General features: G+C 57.5%; 1 protein-coding gene across 9 annotated transcripts in view; it reads left to right on the top strand.

Moving 5' to 3' along the window:
* The window catches only part of GAS7 (growth arrest specific 7), a 220,238-nt gene that overhangs the window by 183,092 nt on the left and 21,218 nt on the right, over nt 1-15,928 (top strand). For all 9 annotated transcript variants that reach the window (XM_043583115.1, XM_043583121.1, XM_043583123.1 and 6 more), the window contains 4 exons: nt 5,575-5,664; nt 8,906-9,021; nt 11,296-11,370; nt 15,754-15,832. In XM_043583115.1, the coding sequence (XP_043439050.1) occupies nt 5,575-5,664; nt 8,906-9,021; nt 11,296-11,370; nt 15,754-15,832 (360 nt within the window). The remainder of the gene's footprint in view (nt 1-5,574; nt 5,665-8,905; nt 9,022-11,295; nt 11,371-15,753; nt 15,833-15,928) is intronic.

Genomic DNA, 15,928 nt, shown 5'->3' with positions numbered 1-15,928 from the left:
GGTGGGGCCCCCGTCACCCACCTGCTGTGCCTTGCCTTTGAGCCTTTGAGCCGGAGCGTGGGGCATCCCCTGAGCGCCCTGGGCCTCGCCCCAGGGTCTCCTCTCCAGCACACCTTGTTCACCGGCCCTCCCAGCCCGTGTCCTCCCTCCTCCTTCCACTGACCTACATCGGTGCCTCTCCGAGCTAGCCTGCAAAGTGCAGTCGGCCGCCACAGCCTCCGGGGAGCTTACTTAAAACGCGGGTTCCTCGAAGGATTCCTGGACCTACGACCTGGTTGGTCTGGGACCCCAGCCGGAGTCTGCCAGTTTTTGCTGGAGAACCTGAGGATGGGAGGGATTGGCCAGAGGGTGCAGAGCAGCTCCCTGGTCTTGGGGCTGGGTCTGCCGGCTGCGTGCCCCCAGGTGTCCAGATGGGTGAAGGCCTGTGTGCCTCCCCTCTTCCCTGTCCCTACAGCACTCGCTCCCTCCCTGCCCCGTCCCCAGCCCTTCCTCTGGGCTCTGATCCTCCAGAGCTCATGGTTTTCCAGGGAGGAGACCCGCAGGGCCACTGGGACGGGGTGGGGGCAGGGGGTACGGTCCAGCTCCCGGGGTGCAGGAAGCCTCTCCTGGTGAGTGGGGATGATGGGGTGAGCAGTCTCCCACCCTGTCACCCTGTCGGGGTGCAGATCCCATGGAGCAGACACTTAGAGCGATTTACCCGGATGCTTGCTGGGGAGCAAAGGGTCGTGCGTCCAGGTCCTGGTCCAGCTCTGCGTCTTCGTGGGGGCTACGGAGCCAGGATTGAGCTCGATTCTGAGATTCCAGCCTCCCCCTCCCGCTGGTGGCCCGGAGCACGCCTTGGGCAGGGCCAGCTGTGGACCGGATTGCTTGATGAGGAATGACAGGCACTAAGGGCAGCTCGCAGCCCTCGGCACAAACACGATGTGTCAGAATCTAGACGATTCCAGAGAAGATGACAATTACACCACCACACTCCCGTCCTGGAAGGAAGGTTCTGGGGACTCCTGTGGTCCTCAGCCTCCGCTTCCTGATGTGATCTGGCGGGCACCCTGGAACCCTGCGTGGGAGCCCGAGGGCGGGAGGTGAGCCCTCCGGGTCACTTCTTCTCTGCTCCCACAGACCTCGGCTCTGACTTTCCCCCTTCCACGCCCTCCCAGATCAGCCTCCCTCCAGAAGCACAGTCAGAGCCAGCTGCCCAGATGGGTAGGTGAGGGACCGTGGCCTCTGCCCTCCAGCGCAGCCTCCGCATGGGGCCGGGACTGGGGGCCGCGGGGGATGCGCTCAGGGACTCCCCGCATCGGGGCCCGGGCGCCGGTCGAACCTGTGCTCAGCAGGGAGGGGAATGGCTTCCTCCATTTATCTGAGGGTTGGAGAAAACGGGGTTGGTGTCAGCATAAAGATGCTGCAGGTCGAAGATGGTGATTTCAGGAGGAGCGAGGGTGGGGGGAGGTGGCTCCCAGAACTTCTCGCAAACAGTATTCATGGAGAGGCAGACCCCCGGTCCTCCGTGTTGAGCACCCCTTCCTGCCCGAGCCCCTGCCTTGGATAGGAGCGTAGAAGGCGGTGCGACTAACGTGGAAAGCCAGACCGTCTGACTTCAGACCGTGACGGCACCGTCAGTTACACACAAGCTGTGTGATCTTGCATAACTTACCTAACCTCTCTGTGCCTTTGTTTCCTGCTCTGTAGCATGGGGATAATAATAGCACCCGCCTTCCAGGGTTGCCGTGACAACTGAGTGAGGCGATAGGTGTAAAGCAGTCAGAACGAGTTACTAGCTCTTAGCAGGGGATGGTTCCTTAGGACGCCCCCCCCCCCACCCCGCGCCCCGTGTCTGCTGGGAGGAAGACGATCCGTGGAGCTCTGGCGGTGCCCGGGAGGCCTTGGGAGGAGGGCTGGTCCCTGGGGAGCCTCACCTGGTGGGTGTTCTCCCTCCAGTGCGCCCCCTCTGCCGCGGCCAGTGTGTACACCCCGCGAGTAGCCCAGTCAGGTCACTGTGCTTCAGGGCACTTTCCGGGCTGCCGTGCCTGCAGGGTGCCCCTCCGGCCTCAGTTTTGACTGCTCCCTGCCTCCCCAACTGTGGGGCGCATCCTGAGACCTCGGGCCTTCCCCCCACCTACAACTCTCTGTACCTCCCACCCCCTGTCTGCCAAACCCTAACCCTCTCATTACCTAAATCTCTCTCTCTCTGATTCCTCCCCCAGTCCCTCGCTCTTCCTGCAGTCCCAGCACCCATGTTTAAGCCCAGTGGTCTATTTATCCCAAAGTGGTGCCATTACTTTCTCACTTGTCTGCCTTCCTCGTGAGGCTATAAGACCGTTGAGGACAGAGAGCATTCTGTCCGTCTCTGGCCCTTGAGTCATTGCACCAAGAGACCCTTCCTGAGCTCCCGTCGGGGGCTGTGCTTGCCAGGCAATAGGGCAACAGCAGGGAAAGGGTCTCCCTCCCCTCGTGGGGCGGACTGTCTGGCAAGAAAAGAGATGCTAATTAAGCAGTCATGAGAAGTGTAATTACAAATGCGTGTGTGCAAAGGGCTGGAAGCATCTAGCAGGGTAGCCACTCAGCAGATGTTTGCATGGGAAATGGCCGAGCAAGGGGTCCGCCGAATGAACGGCTCTGGGTGGAGGCCTTGAGCTCTGTGGTCAGCCCAGCTCTGATTCGGATTCTTGCTTTCTGTGACCCTCGGGTTTTCTTCTTGCAAAAATGAGACCCGTGTTAACCCAGCTGGCGGGGTTGCTGGGATGACGACCTGGGAGTGAATGCATGCAAGGCCCCTGGTGGGGTGTCCGAGTGAGGGCTGTCCACTGATTCCCCCCCCCGCCCCCCCCAGGGGTGGAGGGGGGTGTTAACAGCTGCCTCCTGGGGCGGTGGTTGGGGGGAGGGAGGCCGGCAGGGTGCAGTTCTCCAGTCGCCCACCAGGAGGCGCAGGGCTCTGTGAGCATTGGGGAAATGCACCCCCCCCCCCCCCCCGGAAAGCTGGGAGCCAGCCTGTCCCCAAACCAGAGTTGGTACAGGCGGGGGACAGGCACCCTGGGGTCCCCAACCAGTCTGTCCAAGGACCTGTGTCCTCACCGAGTGGTAAGAGCAACAACAGGGATGAGCCCTTACCCGCCCCTCCTGTCTCCCCCAGCCCAGACAGCTCCCTTTCAGTGGTTGTGATGGGGCCACGTGTGGGACCCCTTGCCTCTACACGCCAACAGGACACCCTAGAAGACACTTGTGTCCACTTCTGGGTACCACCATGCCCCCCCCTCCCCTCCTGGTTCCGTGATCCTTAAGGCCCAGTCTAATGTCACAGTTAATTTGTCATTAGATTTGTTTGAAATTTTCACGGACCACATTATTAAGCAAGACAAAATGCCTCGCGATCGCTGTTATCTTTGGACATAGGAGTAGCCAGAACATGAAATGAGGAACACGTGAAGCTTTGCAGTCCAGCCCCCCGTTTCCACGATTCGACGGGAGATGCGTGTGGCCATCGGTCATTGAAGCCCCGGAAGGAGACTCCCCTCTGGACACGCCTTGAGCGGCAGCCTGGAGAGAGGGTGTGGGGAGACCGTTGTCTGCTGCGGGGATTGAGAGGTGGCCCTCCCTCACCGCCCACAGCAGGCTCCTGCAGGCCAGGGACACCTTGGGGCGGAAATTCCCCACCCCAGGGGGTCCCTCGCACCTGCACTTTGACCTTGGTGGAAATCCGTGCTCCCTGTTTCTGGGGTTCTCTGGGTCATTCCTGCCACTCTTGTCTTTTCCTTCAGAGTGGGAATCTCAGCCCTTCCTTCCACCAGATGTCAGGGTCCGGGAGGAGGGGGCTCCTGTCCTCGGCTGGGACTTCTCCCCTGCTCTCCTCCCAAGACTACAAGGAAGACCTGTGCCCCTGGCAGCAGAGGGTGGGGGCCCCGAACCCCAGGACACGGCTGGGGGCCCGTGAGCCCGACTCAGCTGGCAGAGGAATTTGGTCGTCCTTAACTTTGAATCACTTGCCGGCATTTAAACATTGAGACGCTTCGCCTAAGAGTCCTGATTTTTGGCTTCTCTTGAGTCGGCTCTTTGTGCCGGCTTGACACCAGTCGGGAGGAGCTAGGAGGAATCCGCTGGCTACCCGCATCTCCGCAGACCCCACCTCTTCCCAAGGGGGAGGTTGCTCGCCCCCCCCTCCCCTCTGCCCCCACGCTAAAGTTTCTGACCAAGTGGCGCCTGTACCTTGTTTGTTTGCATGGCTGCTTGGCTTTGGAGTTGATGACCTCTCTCCAGAACCCCTGGGGTTTTCTTTTTCTTTTAATTTTTTTAAAGTTTATTTATTTATTTTGAGAGCGAAAGAAAGAGAGAGAGAGAGAATGCTAGCAGGGCAGGGGCAGAGAGAGAGGGAGAGAGAGAATCCCAAGCAGGCTCTGTGCTGTCAGCGTAGACCCTGACATGGGGCTCGAACTCACGAACCGGGAGATCATGACCTGAGCCGGAACCAAGAGTCAGACGCTTAAGCGACTGAGTCCCCCCAAGCGACCCCAGGACCCCTGGGTTTTCTGCACAGCTCTTGCCTTGATCATCAGACGGCCCCCAATGCAGCAGCTCCAGGTTCCGTGGTGAGAGTTAAAGTCTGCAGGGTGAGGCTCTGTGGCTCCCACAAAGGACACAAACGAGCAGGTTCCCCAGGAGCGGATCCCGGGCTGGAAACAGGCCCGGCAAAAGCAGTGGTAAAACCACTTCCCCCTGGCGGACAAGCTTGGGCAGGAAAAGTGTGAGACAGGTCCCAGGAATGTCTGCACTGCCCTCTCCTGGGCGAGGGCCAACCCCGAGCACACATCCCGGACCATCTTTTCAGACGCTCTTTGTTCGTAGAATAAATATTGTGAAATGAAACGCACAAGGTAACCTGTCGCCCTGACCCTCAACCACAGAATTCCTTTCTCTGGAAGCAAACGATGTTATCGGCTTCCAGAAGTATTCCGTACGTAAATAACCAAATGTGTGCGTATTTTCTCTCTCTGTCTCTCTTTCTTTCTTGTTTTTTTTTTTTTTTTTCCTATGCAAATGGTAGCATACTCTTAAGTACCGTTTTGCAGCTCATGTTTTTCTTCCCCACTTAATAATATGACCCGGCACAACATCTGTAGCCACACGTTAGAACTTTCTCCCCGTGTCCTCTGCTCTCGAGGCACACCCCACAGATGCCCCTCTGCCCCAAGCTTTGTGTAGCCGTTCCCCTGCTGGAGGACAGTGGAGTTGTGTTTTTGCTGCTACAAACCTGTGTGCTGGCAGACAAGAGGGTTTAGACACACGCGATCCATCCGTAGGGGGTGGTCTTAGACGAACAAGTCGCCGGGTCAGAGGCTCACGCTGTGTGTGGTTTTGGTGGATGCTGTTACTGTACTGCCTTCCAGAGAGTTCCCGCCGATTCCAGCCCCTCTGGGGGCGTGGGTGTCCTTTGCCCCTCATTCGAAAAACACGTGCCTCCCAGGATTGCCACGCACGCTCTATTGAGCGGGCGCTGAAGGGAGGCCTCTGTAATGCTGTGTCCCAGGCGCAAAGCCTTCCCGTCCAGGCAAGTCACTTCCTGCCTTGTCCTGTGCCCTGCAGATAAACTGCGTGACGTTTCCTCATCCGGACACGATGCCAGAGCAGCAACTGCTGAAACCTACAGAGTGGAGCTATTGTGACTACTTCTGGGTAAGTGGTGCCTCGGTTTCCCCTGCTCTGTGACTGCCCCTCTCCCCCCCCCCGACCCCCCACCAAAGGATCAGGAGTGGACAGCCGGAAGGGGCATGAGGGGCCTCGAGCTCAAAGAAGGAGGGTTCTCTCTTTAGGTCTCAACAGGAGATTTAGCATCCGAGGCAGGAATTTAAGCCCCTCTTGGGAGTCCAGATGATTCCGTAAATCTCAGAGAATCCACAGGATTTTCCTTCAGGGCCACATGGAAACAAACCCCTGGACAGAATGCAGATAAGCCCGAGGGTCACTCCTTTGCTGCTCCGTAAGGGCAGGGGACTGGAAGCACCTTCAGTGGAGGAGTCTGCTCTCACGACTTGGTGGGGCACACTTGAAAGGAACACCTTGCACAAATGCTTTACCTCTTTGGGCCTCCCTGCTTCCATCAGTGATGAGGTTGGGGGCAGGGATCGGTAGAGAGTTCACCTTTAGTAACTGTGGTTCTAGAACTTGCCGCATCCTGTTTACTGAGTGCAGAGTTTCAATTTTGCAAGATTAAAAAAAAAAAAGGTTCTGGAGAAGGACACTGGTGATGGTTGCATATGCCCAGGGACTTGTTACCACCGGGTGGCACCCTTAACAGTGGGTAAGGTGGTGAATTTTATGCTAAGTGTGTTTTCCCACAATTAAATAAATATCTTTTGACAAATGCACATCCCACCTGCTCAGAAACTCTGGGAATAGCTGTTGGCATTTGCATCTGAAAATCAGCAATGACTTTCCCACCGAGAGGGCCTCATTCTGGATTCACATAGTGGTGATGGGTGCACGACCTTGGGAACATATTAAAAAACCACGGAATCGTACACTTTGGGGGAAAAAAAAGGTGCAGAGACCCCGAGGAACAATAAATAAACAGAATACCGTGCAGAATGGATTACTGCCCTTTTTTCAGATTTGCTGATAACCAAGAGCTAGACGAAAGCACTTCTGTTCTGTTAATAAGTCACTTGCACTCTCGAAGACACCCAGTGAGTCGTCTTGGCCCAGCTGTGTTTCTCCCAGATGCTGGGGGTGCGTGCAGGGGTAGCAGACATCGTGGGGAGGGCTCCGTGGGGCATCAGAGGCCTGGGGGGGGGGCGGGTAGTGAGCTCAGAGGTGACTCACGGTGAGCAGGGGACAGAGTGTATGAGACTCCTTAGGCGCTGGGAGCCCGGCGGTTTTTATTCCAACTGTGTTCGGAAGACGTTGGGGGGCTGCGTGGTCTGGTTTAGAAGCATCGCTCGGGAAGGACTGTGAGTGGGCAAGGGCAGGGGTCAGCGGCAGGTGCGGGAGCCCCGGGGACATGAGGACAAGTGGCTGAGTTTATGGACGCCAGCCCTAAAGAGGGACGCGGGAAGCAGAGCATTCAGGGGAGATCCTAGGAGCTGGAGGTCAGCCTCCGTGGGGTAGCATGTGGGGGCCTCAGGGAGCCCTGGGGAGCCAGAGGGGAGTGTGTGGACCTGCCCCTGGCCAGCATCCAAGAGCAAAAGTTGCGTGTTCTCATCCTCCTTCAGGCTCTGCTGGGACTCTGTTCCTTACTCTAGGGCTTTCTTTCTCCAACCATCATCTCTCCCTCTAACGGAAATCTCCCTGCTGTGAATGGCCGCTAAAGCCCCCGTCTTCTGGCCGGTTTTCCCAAGTGTGGACAGATCGGTCGGCACACCCACCTTATGTGGGAGGCACACGGAGGCCTGGTATTTGGGGGGGATTTTTCTTTTCCTTTTTCTTTATTTTTTTTTTATTTTTTTTTTTTTTAAATTTTTTTTCAACGTTTATTTATTTTTGGGACAGAGAGAGACAGAGCATGAACAGGGGAGGGGCAGAGAGAGAGGGAGACAAGATCGGAAACAGGCTCCAGGCTCCAAGCCATCAGCCCAGAGCCCGACGCGGGGCTCGAACTCACGGACCGTGAGATCGTGACCTGGCTGAAGTCGGACGCTTAACCGACTGCGCCACCCAGGCGCCCTTCCTTTTTCTTTAATCATTAAGTTTATTTATTTACTTTGAGAGAAAGCGTGCGTACATGTGTGAGCGGGGGAGGGGCAGAGAGCGAGAGGGAGAGAGAGAATCCCAAGCAGACTCGGTGCTCCAGCCCACGAACCCCGAGATCGTGACCCGAGCTGAAATCAAAGAGTCAGATGCTCAGCTGACTCGGCCACCCAGGCACCCCTCTTTTGCTTCTTTATCAGGGTGTAACATTCACACCGCAAAGTACTCGAATCTTAAACATACCTGGAGAAGGGGCGCCTGGGGGGTTAAGCGTCTGACTTCAGCTCAGGTCATGATCTCACAGTTTGTGGGTTCGAGCCCGTGTCAGGCTCTGTGCTGACAGCTCAGAACCTGGAGCCTGCTTCGGGTTCTGTGTCTCCCTCTCTTTGCCCCGCCCCCCACCCCGCTCCTACTCTCTCTTTGAAAAATAAATAAACGTGAAAAAAAGCAAACAAACAAACCTGACGTACCTGGAGAAGCTTTTAAAGGTCAGAGCCACCCTGCTGTGATGTGGTGCGTTTTGTGTGGTAGTGATCTCCCTGTCACAAGAGGTATTAGCAGTGTGGCCCAGAACGCTTCATTTGAGGGTGAGAGAATCCCGCATTGGGAGAGAGTTCTAGGGGAGGGGGCGTCCGTAAACTTTTCGAATGCTTGACGATGGGAGGTGGGGTCTCTCCAGGCGTCACCCACCCCTTTCTGAAATTCCCTTCCCCTAAAACGTCTGCTCTGGACTGGGTGTTGTATGGAAACCAATTTGACAATACATTTCATATTTAAAAAAAATAAACATTTAAAAAAGAAAAAAAAGTCTGCTCTGGAAGGGATCTTAGAGATGCAGCCCAGTCCTATTGCAAAGTTAGGGGTGTGGGTGCGGGGGGACAGAGCCCAGGATTGGAAAGGCCTGGCTGTGTCACCCGGTGGCTGAGCTGAGACAAGGACCAGGTCTTTAGGAACTTGGGACACGGTCCTCATCGATGCACCTGTCTGATATCAAAGGATGTGGTTTTCGCTCCTTCTATGAAGTACCAAAGCACTGAAGTCTGGATTCCTGGTGGGGAAAGGCTGTAACAGCGGAGGACACGGGTTTAGGTATGGTGCCGGCCAGGGCCCGAGAAGTTTCTTGGGCTAAGGTCTGCTTGCCACGCACACCCGGTCCCTTCCGGGGCTCCCTTCCCTGCACCCGGGACACCCTTGTCACCTAAGCTCTCTCATGCTTCTGTATCCTTTTTAGGCTGATAAGAAGGACCCCCAAGGCAACGGCACCATGGCTGGGTTTGAACTGCTCCTTCAGAAACAACTAAAGGGCAAACAGATGCAGAAGGAAATGTCAGAATTCATCCGGGAGAGGTGAGACCCGGGCCCCTCCCAGCTCCCGGGACCAGTCCCAGCGCCACCTCGGCCCCTGAGCCCCAGGTCGGCGGCTAGCAGCTGGGATGCACCGGTCAGCACCGGGGAGCCAGAGGCCCCCGCTGCGGCTCTTGGGACAACTATAGCTTGCATGGCTTTGGCCCGTGTGGGGTTTTTCAGGTTTGGACTGTGAACGTTTTTTGTTTTTGTTTTTGAATTGGTAGATTTTACGTTACAAGCTGGCTCTCTGGCTTGTCTGGAGAAGGCAGAAAGGTCTGGTCTGCTGGAATCTTCCTTCCCCGCGGCATCTGCACATAGACCGCTGGGCCCCTGTACTGACCTGCGTGGCCCTCATTTGACGCTCTGTCCCTATCGTAACGAGAAAGGAGAATGTTACCTTGTTATTTCATCCTTGAACCAAAGCTGTGTCCCAGACCTGGGCAGGTAGAACCCGTTCCCCCATCCCTTTCGGGGGGGGGGGGGCTCAGTCCGACGAAAGAGTCAGGTGGGGTCGTTATGACAGGTATAGGGATTATAATAGTGGTTTTGCTGAAGGATGGTTTGTGTGAACAGAAACGAAGAAACGATAAATTCAGCCGGGACAGATTATAAGAAGCTCCTTCTCCACCTCCTGCCTTTTCAGTTCCTCCAAGGTCTGAGCACCCACTCACATGCACACGAGTTTCCATCTGGACTTTCCAGGGCACGCTGGAAATACAATAAATAGCAATGTATTTTTAAAAATCTTTAATTATACTAATCATTTAATAATCATTCTTGGGGGGCGCCTGGGTGGCGCAGTCAGCTAAGCGTCCGACTTCAGCCAGGTCACGATCTCGCGGTCTGTGAGTTCGAGCCCTGCGTCGGGCTCTGGGCTAACGGCTCGGAGCCTGGAGCCTGCCTCGGATTCTGTGTCTCCCTCTCTCTCTCTCTTCCCCTCCCCCACTCATGCTCTGTCTCTCTCTGTCTCTCAAAAAATGAATAAACGTTAAAAAGAAAATTAAAAAACAACACCACCACTGTGTTGGCAGATAAGCGGGATCTGCCCTTTGAGAACACCCCGGTCTTCCGCGGGGAGTGCAGACTTTTCTCGGCCCGCCGGGGTCTGCTAGGGAGACGAGCGAGAGTGGAGGTGCCCGGGTAGAGCGTGCTGGGCCGGGTGGTTTGCCGTGGCCGCGGCCTGGGGCGGATGGGCGGGGGAGCCGGGGCCCCTGCCTGGTGTGTGCCATTGACCTCGAGGAATCTTTGGAGACATGAAGCTAGGAGTGTGCCGTGGTCAGATCTGCTTTTCGGGAGAGATGTGTTGACCGCCAGCTGGGGGCTGCAGACTGGCCCCCCGCCCCGGGTCACCCTGGGGAGGGCAGAGCGAAGGCCAGGAAGTGATGAACCAGGAGATAGACTCCAGCCGGCCCCCGGAGGCGGCCGGAGGTGGAGGTGAGAGCAGAGCCCAGAGAGGAGGAACATGGCTATGGGGTCTCTCAGGCCAAAGCAGAAAAGGGTTCTTGCTCAGAATGATGCCACGGGGCTCAGCCAGGCCCCCCGTTTTCACATCGCCACACCCTTGGGCCATCAGCTTCGAAGCCGCTGGGAGCGAGTGCCCCAGCCCCTCAGAGCATCCCCTGGGGCCTTCCTGTTTGCCCAGCGACGGGCCCGGGGCTCCTGAGTGGTGGCCCCTGTCCCCACACGGCCCAGAGGACCACTCAGGCGGTGAACAGTGCCTTTGACGACACTTTAACACCAGGTGCCAGATAATACGGAACACTCCCCAGAGAGTTGCCTTGAAAGTGTGTCAAAGGCCCGCCCTGCCGAAAGCAAAAACCGAGGCAACTTCCCTCTCTAGGGAACTGGAATCAGCCACATGCTCTGGGCACTGCCTGGTTTCCATGGAAATCCCTGTGCCCTGCAGCTTGACGGTTAGAGGCACTGGGGGCTGGACGGGAGGTGAGGACCACCGGGCATCGCAAGTTACATTCGCCCATCTGAAGGCCTCCCGAGTGCCCAGTCCCGGGTTGGGAGCTGTGTGAACGACAGCCCAGCAGACAGCTGGGAACATCCCATCTCACAGAAGAAGAGACGGAGGTTCAGAGAAGTTCGTTCCTTCAGCAGATAGTTGGGGAACCCCTGCCGTGTGTCAGCGGAGGGACAAGAGCCCCGAACTGTCAGAGCGTCTGGTCTAGCGGGTTCCTTTACAGAGTTCACAAGCGGCCGGTCAGCGGGTCAGACCCGCAGTCTCGCACCGGGGAGCTGACGGGTTGGGTTTTCTCCGTTTTGCAGGATAAAGATTGAAGAGGAGTATGCGAAGAACTTAGCTAAGCTCTCTCAGAACTCCTTGGCTGCACAGGAGGAAGGGTGAGTGGGGAGGGACAGGGGGCAGGAAGTGGGGGGTGGATTCCTCTTTACATCGCTGATCGCTGCCGTGGCCTCCCCTAAATGGGGAAGTCTGCCAGGCCTGGCTCAGGCCGGGCACCCGTGACCCCCGGTGTGCACATCCATACTTAGGATGGGCCCTTCCACACTCCCCCGTGACCGAGGGCCTCCCACCAGATGCTGGAGTATATCAGCACCCCCTTGCCCCCGAATCGAATCCCATCTCTGAGGACAGGCTGAGAAGAAACAAGGGGGTGGGGGAGACGATTCTGTACCCGGCCCCTTGGTTAGAGTTCTCTCTGGCGGGCTCCCCTCCCTCTCCAGTTTTGACAGTCCTGCCCTCTTTGGGCGGGGCCTGGGCTGGGGGAGGCTCACCCACACCCTCCAGGCCCCAGAAGCGTCCCTCCTGAAGGAAGAGAGTAGTCTACTCTTTGTGTCCCTTAACAAAGAGTTTCAGCCCGCGGGTGGGAACGTGAAACGGTGCAGCCGCCATGGAAAACTCTTCGCGCCTCAAAACACCGAACAGAATGGCCCCATGACCCAGCAGTTGCACTCATGGGTTTATACCCAATAGAACTGGAAACAGATCCTCAAGACGAATCTGTGTATGTGTGCATGTCCGTACATATGGGCGGATCCGTACGTGGACGATTAGCACATTGGGTACATCCCCATTGTATATATGGATAAGTGATGGAATGTTATTTAGCCACAGGAAGGGATCAAGTCCTGATCTGTGTGCTGCCTCGTGGATGAACCTGAAAAACATTATCCTCAGTGGAAGAAGCTGGACAAAAAGGTTGCATGTTGTAGGATTCTGTTTATGTGAAATGTCCAGAATAGGGACATCCACAGAGACAGAAGGAACGTGGCTGGTTGCCAGGGAGTCCCTGTTTAATGGGTACGGGTTTGGGTTTTTTTTTTTTTTTTAATTGTTTTAAATGTCTACTTTTGAGAGACAGAGAATGCGATTGGGGGAGGGGCAGGCAGCAAGGGTGACACAGAATCGGAAGCAGGCTCCAGGCTCTGAGCCATCAGCACAGAGCCCGACGTGGGGTTCGAACTCACGAACCGTGAGATCATGACCTGAGCCGAAGTCGGATGGTTAACCAATTGAGCCCCCCCAGACCCCCCAGGTACGGGGTTTCTTTTGGGGGTGTGCGTTCATTTGCTTGGACTGCTCTCACAGAATACCAGAGACCTGGCGGCTTAAACAATAGAAATTTAATTTACTGTGGTTCTGGAGGCTGGGAAGTCCAAGATCAGGGTGCCAGCAGCTTTGGTGAGACCTCTTCTCTAGAGTTCTAAGTATGGCCTTTTCTGGGTGTTGAGGCTTTCTGGTGACTCTTCCTACAAGGACAGGAACCCAACTGGGCCAGGGCCCGACCCCTTACGACCTCCCGTAACCTTAATTACTTCCTTAGAGGCCCCCATCTACAAATAACAGCCCCGCTGTGGGTAGGGAGCTTAGGGCCCCAACATACGAATTTGGGGGCGGGGGGGGTCCACAAACAGTGCATAACAGGGGGATACAGATGTTTTGGAACAAGGTAGAGGGTAGTGGTTGAACAATGTGGTCACCGTACGAAATGCCCCATAGGACCGTTCTCTCTAAGATGGTTAATTTCACATGATGTGACTTTCGCCTCGGGAATAAAGAACACCAGGCTCGGGAGGTTAGAGGCAAAAGGTTCCCCCCGAGGTCTCTCCCGCCGGTGAGGTCTGTGTCGGGGCCCCTTCTGCAAGGGGAGGTAAGCCCCGAGGAAGGGGGACGCTGTGTCGTGTGTGGTTGTGGTCGGCAGACGGCTGCAATGTTGAACAAGTCCAGATCTGCCTGCGTGGCTTGAGGCCTTCAGGGGATGGGCCGTGCCAACCAAAGGCGGCTTTGATTGCGGTCTCTGCGTGGGCTCGTGGTGCAGCCAAGAGGCCGCCTCTACAGGCCTGTCACTGGCCTGGTGGGCACAGGGTGGCCCTGGGGGGTCAGGGGCTCCTCTGCAGACAGAAATGAGCTTGCCCCGGTGGCCCCCTCCTGGCCCAGGCACTGGGCTCGAGACGGCATCGTTGGGGGGAGTGGGGAGTCGCCCCTCCGGCCTGGCAGGGAGGTTTTCCTTGACATCCCTGTGCCCTGCAAACCACAGTGCCGATCCGGAACCTTCCGGCTGCCGCCTCCTCGGCCTGGGCTAGTGCCAAGGACACTCCATCCTGCCAACACGCTCAGCAGCATATGCTCCCAGCTGCACGAGCCAGGCCCTCACCACCACCCCTTACACACACTCGCTCACACACATGGATGCTGCACCCCTGCCCACGGGCATGACTGCGTGCCCTGTCCCCGTGCACGCACACGCACACGCACCTTCCGGCAAGCACCGTGGGGTTGTGGCGGGGTGGTGAACACGTGGGCCCCGTCCTAGGAATTTGGGGCAGGCCAGGAAGGTGCTGGCCCCCATTAGACTCCAAGAGGGTACGTGCACGTTGGTAGACAAACAAGATCGGATTGTTTATTCTGCCTGCAGTTTGTTTTTATTTTTTCTTTCCCCTCTCGCCTGTGTGGAAAGGAAATGGGATTTGTGTCTTTTCTGGTTGGTAATTGCACCAGTAACCTGCGTTCCGATTTGGCATGTGCCTCGGACTGGATATTGCAATGGAAACACATCTCAGGTTTGATTTCTTTCGTTAACCTCTCATCAGATGGAAAACTCGGTCTTCAAGTGAGAGCATTTTCTAAATTGCTTTTTTCTCGATTGTGAAGGTGGCTCCGGATGGCGGGCGGGAGCGGGGGGTGTCTGGGGGAGGGTATCTGCTCAGACGGGCCCAGCCGCGTGTTCACGGGGCGACCGCCCAGCTTTGGGTGCCCAGCCTGCAGGTGGGGCCGAGGACCTTGTCCTTCCCCACAGCCGGTGACCTTCGCAGGCCACTAAAGCCGTCACCGGCCAGTGACTGACCTCACGCTCTGCCCACGGTAGACTTACAAACTCCGCACCAGCCAGGGCCTTGGTGGCTTCTGGGCTCTCGTTTGTAGGCCCGTGAGCAGCTCGGTGCAGGGACGGCTCCTGTCTGTCAGCCCGTCTTTGAGTTCCTGCTCCCCCTGGGCCTGCTTTTGTGCAGTCCCAGCTTTCACTGTAGATGTGCTGCGTCCTGACTTCATTCGCATGCGTGGTGTCGGGTCAGGGTCGACATTTCTTCTTTTCCCCGTGGCTCTACAGTGGTGTCCACACCATTTATTGAAAAGACCATCCGCTCCCCACTGAGATGCTGGGTCTGCTTCTGGACCTCGCGGTCTGTTCCCCTACCCGCCAGCAGCTCGGACCGTCATTTCTCACCCCTGCTCTTCCCTGGGGGGGCTCCGCTCCCCAGCCAGGACCACCCGAGGGACTCCTAGATAAGATTGGTCGGTCGTTTCCCGTCACGCCCGCTCGGCCTGAGCCCGCGCCACAACCACACAGGCCTGGGCTGTGACCAGAGGGACTCGTTCTCAGCTGCCGCTGGCCCCGCTCAAAAGCCGCGAGCCGCGAGCCGTGTCACTCGAGCTCAGTTCTTTGGAGGAAAACAGCTCTTTGATGCAGTTAAGTGACCTGAACGGTCTGGGGCGGGCGGGGGGAGGTCTCCAGCAAGGACGCAGGGGCATCGCCTGAAGGCCGGCAAGGCTCAGGAGCTCCAAGGAGTGGAGAGTGGGGCCTGGGGGCCACACGCGAAAGCCCTGAGGACTTGGGGAGATGCTTCTGTTTGAAACATCTCCTTGGAGCGGAAAAGGGATTCTGCCGTTCTCCGGGAAGGTGTGGGCGGCACCAGAGGCCACATCCCGGAATCAGGACCGGCAGGAGCCACGCCTCTTGAGGATGGGGACGGAGAGCCTTCCCTGCTGTGTGGGCGTCCGTGAGCCGTCCCTCGGCACAGGGGTCCGTCTCTGCCCCCCTTGGAAGTCAGGCCGCTGGAGGCTTGCCCGCAGGCAGGGCTGTGTGGCACCTTGTGTTTGAGATCCACTTCTCCCTGAGAACGTGGCTGGTCTCCCCTGGCTGACCGGCAGGCCTTTGCACCGCCCGTTAGTGAACCAGGGATGGGCACTGGGGGGACGCACGGGGGGCAGTAACAGGCAGGTGTCAGGGCCCACCCTGCAGCTGTGCCCCACCTTCCTCTCTCATCTCCCCCCGATTCTCTGAGCTCCCGGGTGTTTCCCGGCTTCACCGGGCCCCCAGGCTGGAGCACGCTGCTCAACGGGCGTTTTCTGCCCCATCCACGTGCCGTCTCGGGCGGGCTCCACGTTGAGACCCGCCGTCCCCGCCGCCCAGGAGGGGCCGAGATCTCCGATCCGAGGGCAGCGTGGCCGTCCGGGGTCTGGGTCTGACAGTCGTCTTTGGGTTGCAGCTCCCTGGGAGAAGCGTGGGCCCAGGTGAAGAAGAGCCTCGCGGACGAGGCGGAAGTTCACCTCAAGTTCTCCGCCAAGGTAAGCTGTCCCTCCCCGCGGCCCCTCCGGGCTGGCGGTCTGCGGCCGTGTGCTGCCGAATGGCTCAGAGTAGCCTCTCCAGCGTGTGCTGTCGGC

This window comes from Prionailurus bengalensis, chromosome E1 (genome assembly GCF_016509475.1).
Source record: "Prionailurus bengalensis isolate Pbe53 chromosome E1, Fcat_Pben_1.1_paternal_pri, whole genome shotgun sequence".
Classification (NCBI taxonomy): Eukaryota; Metazoa; Chordata; class Mammalia; order Carnivora; family Felidae; genus Prionailurus; species Prionailurus bengalensis.
This window is presented reverse-complemented; position numbering and strand designations above follow the sequence as displayed.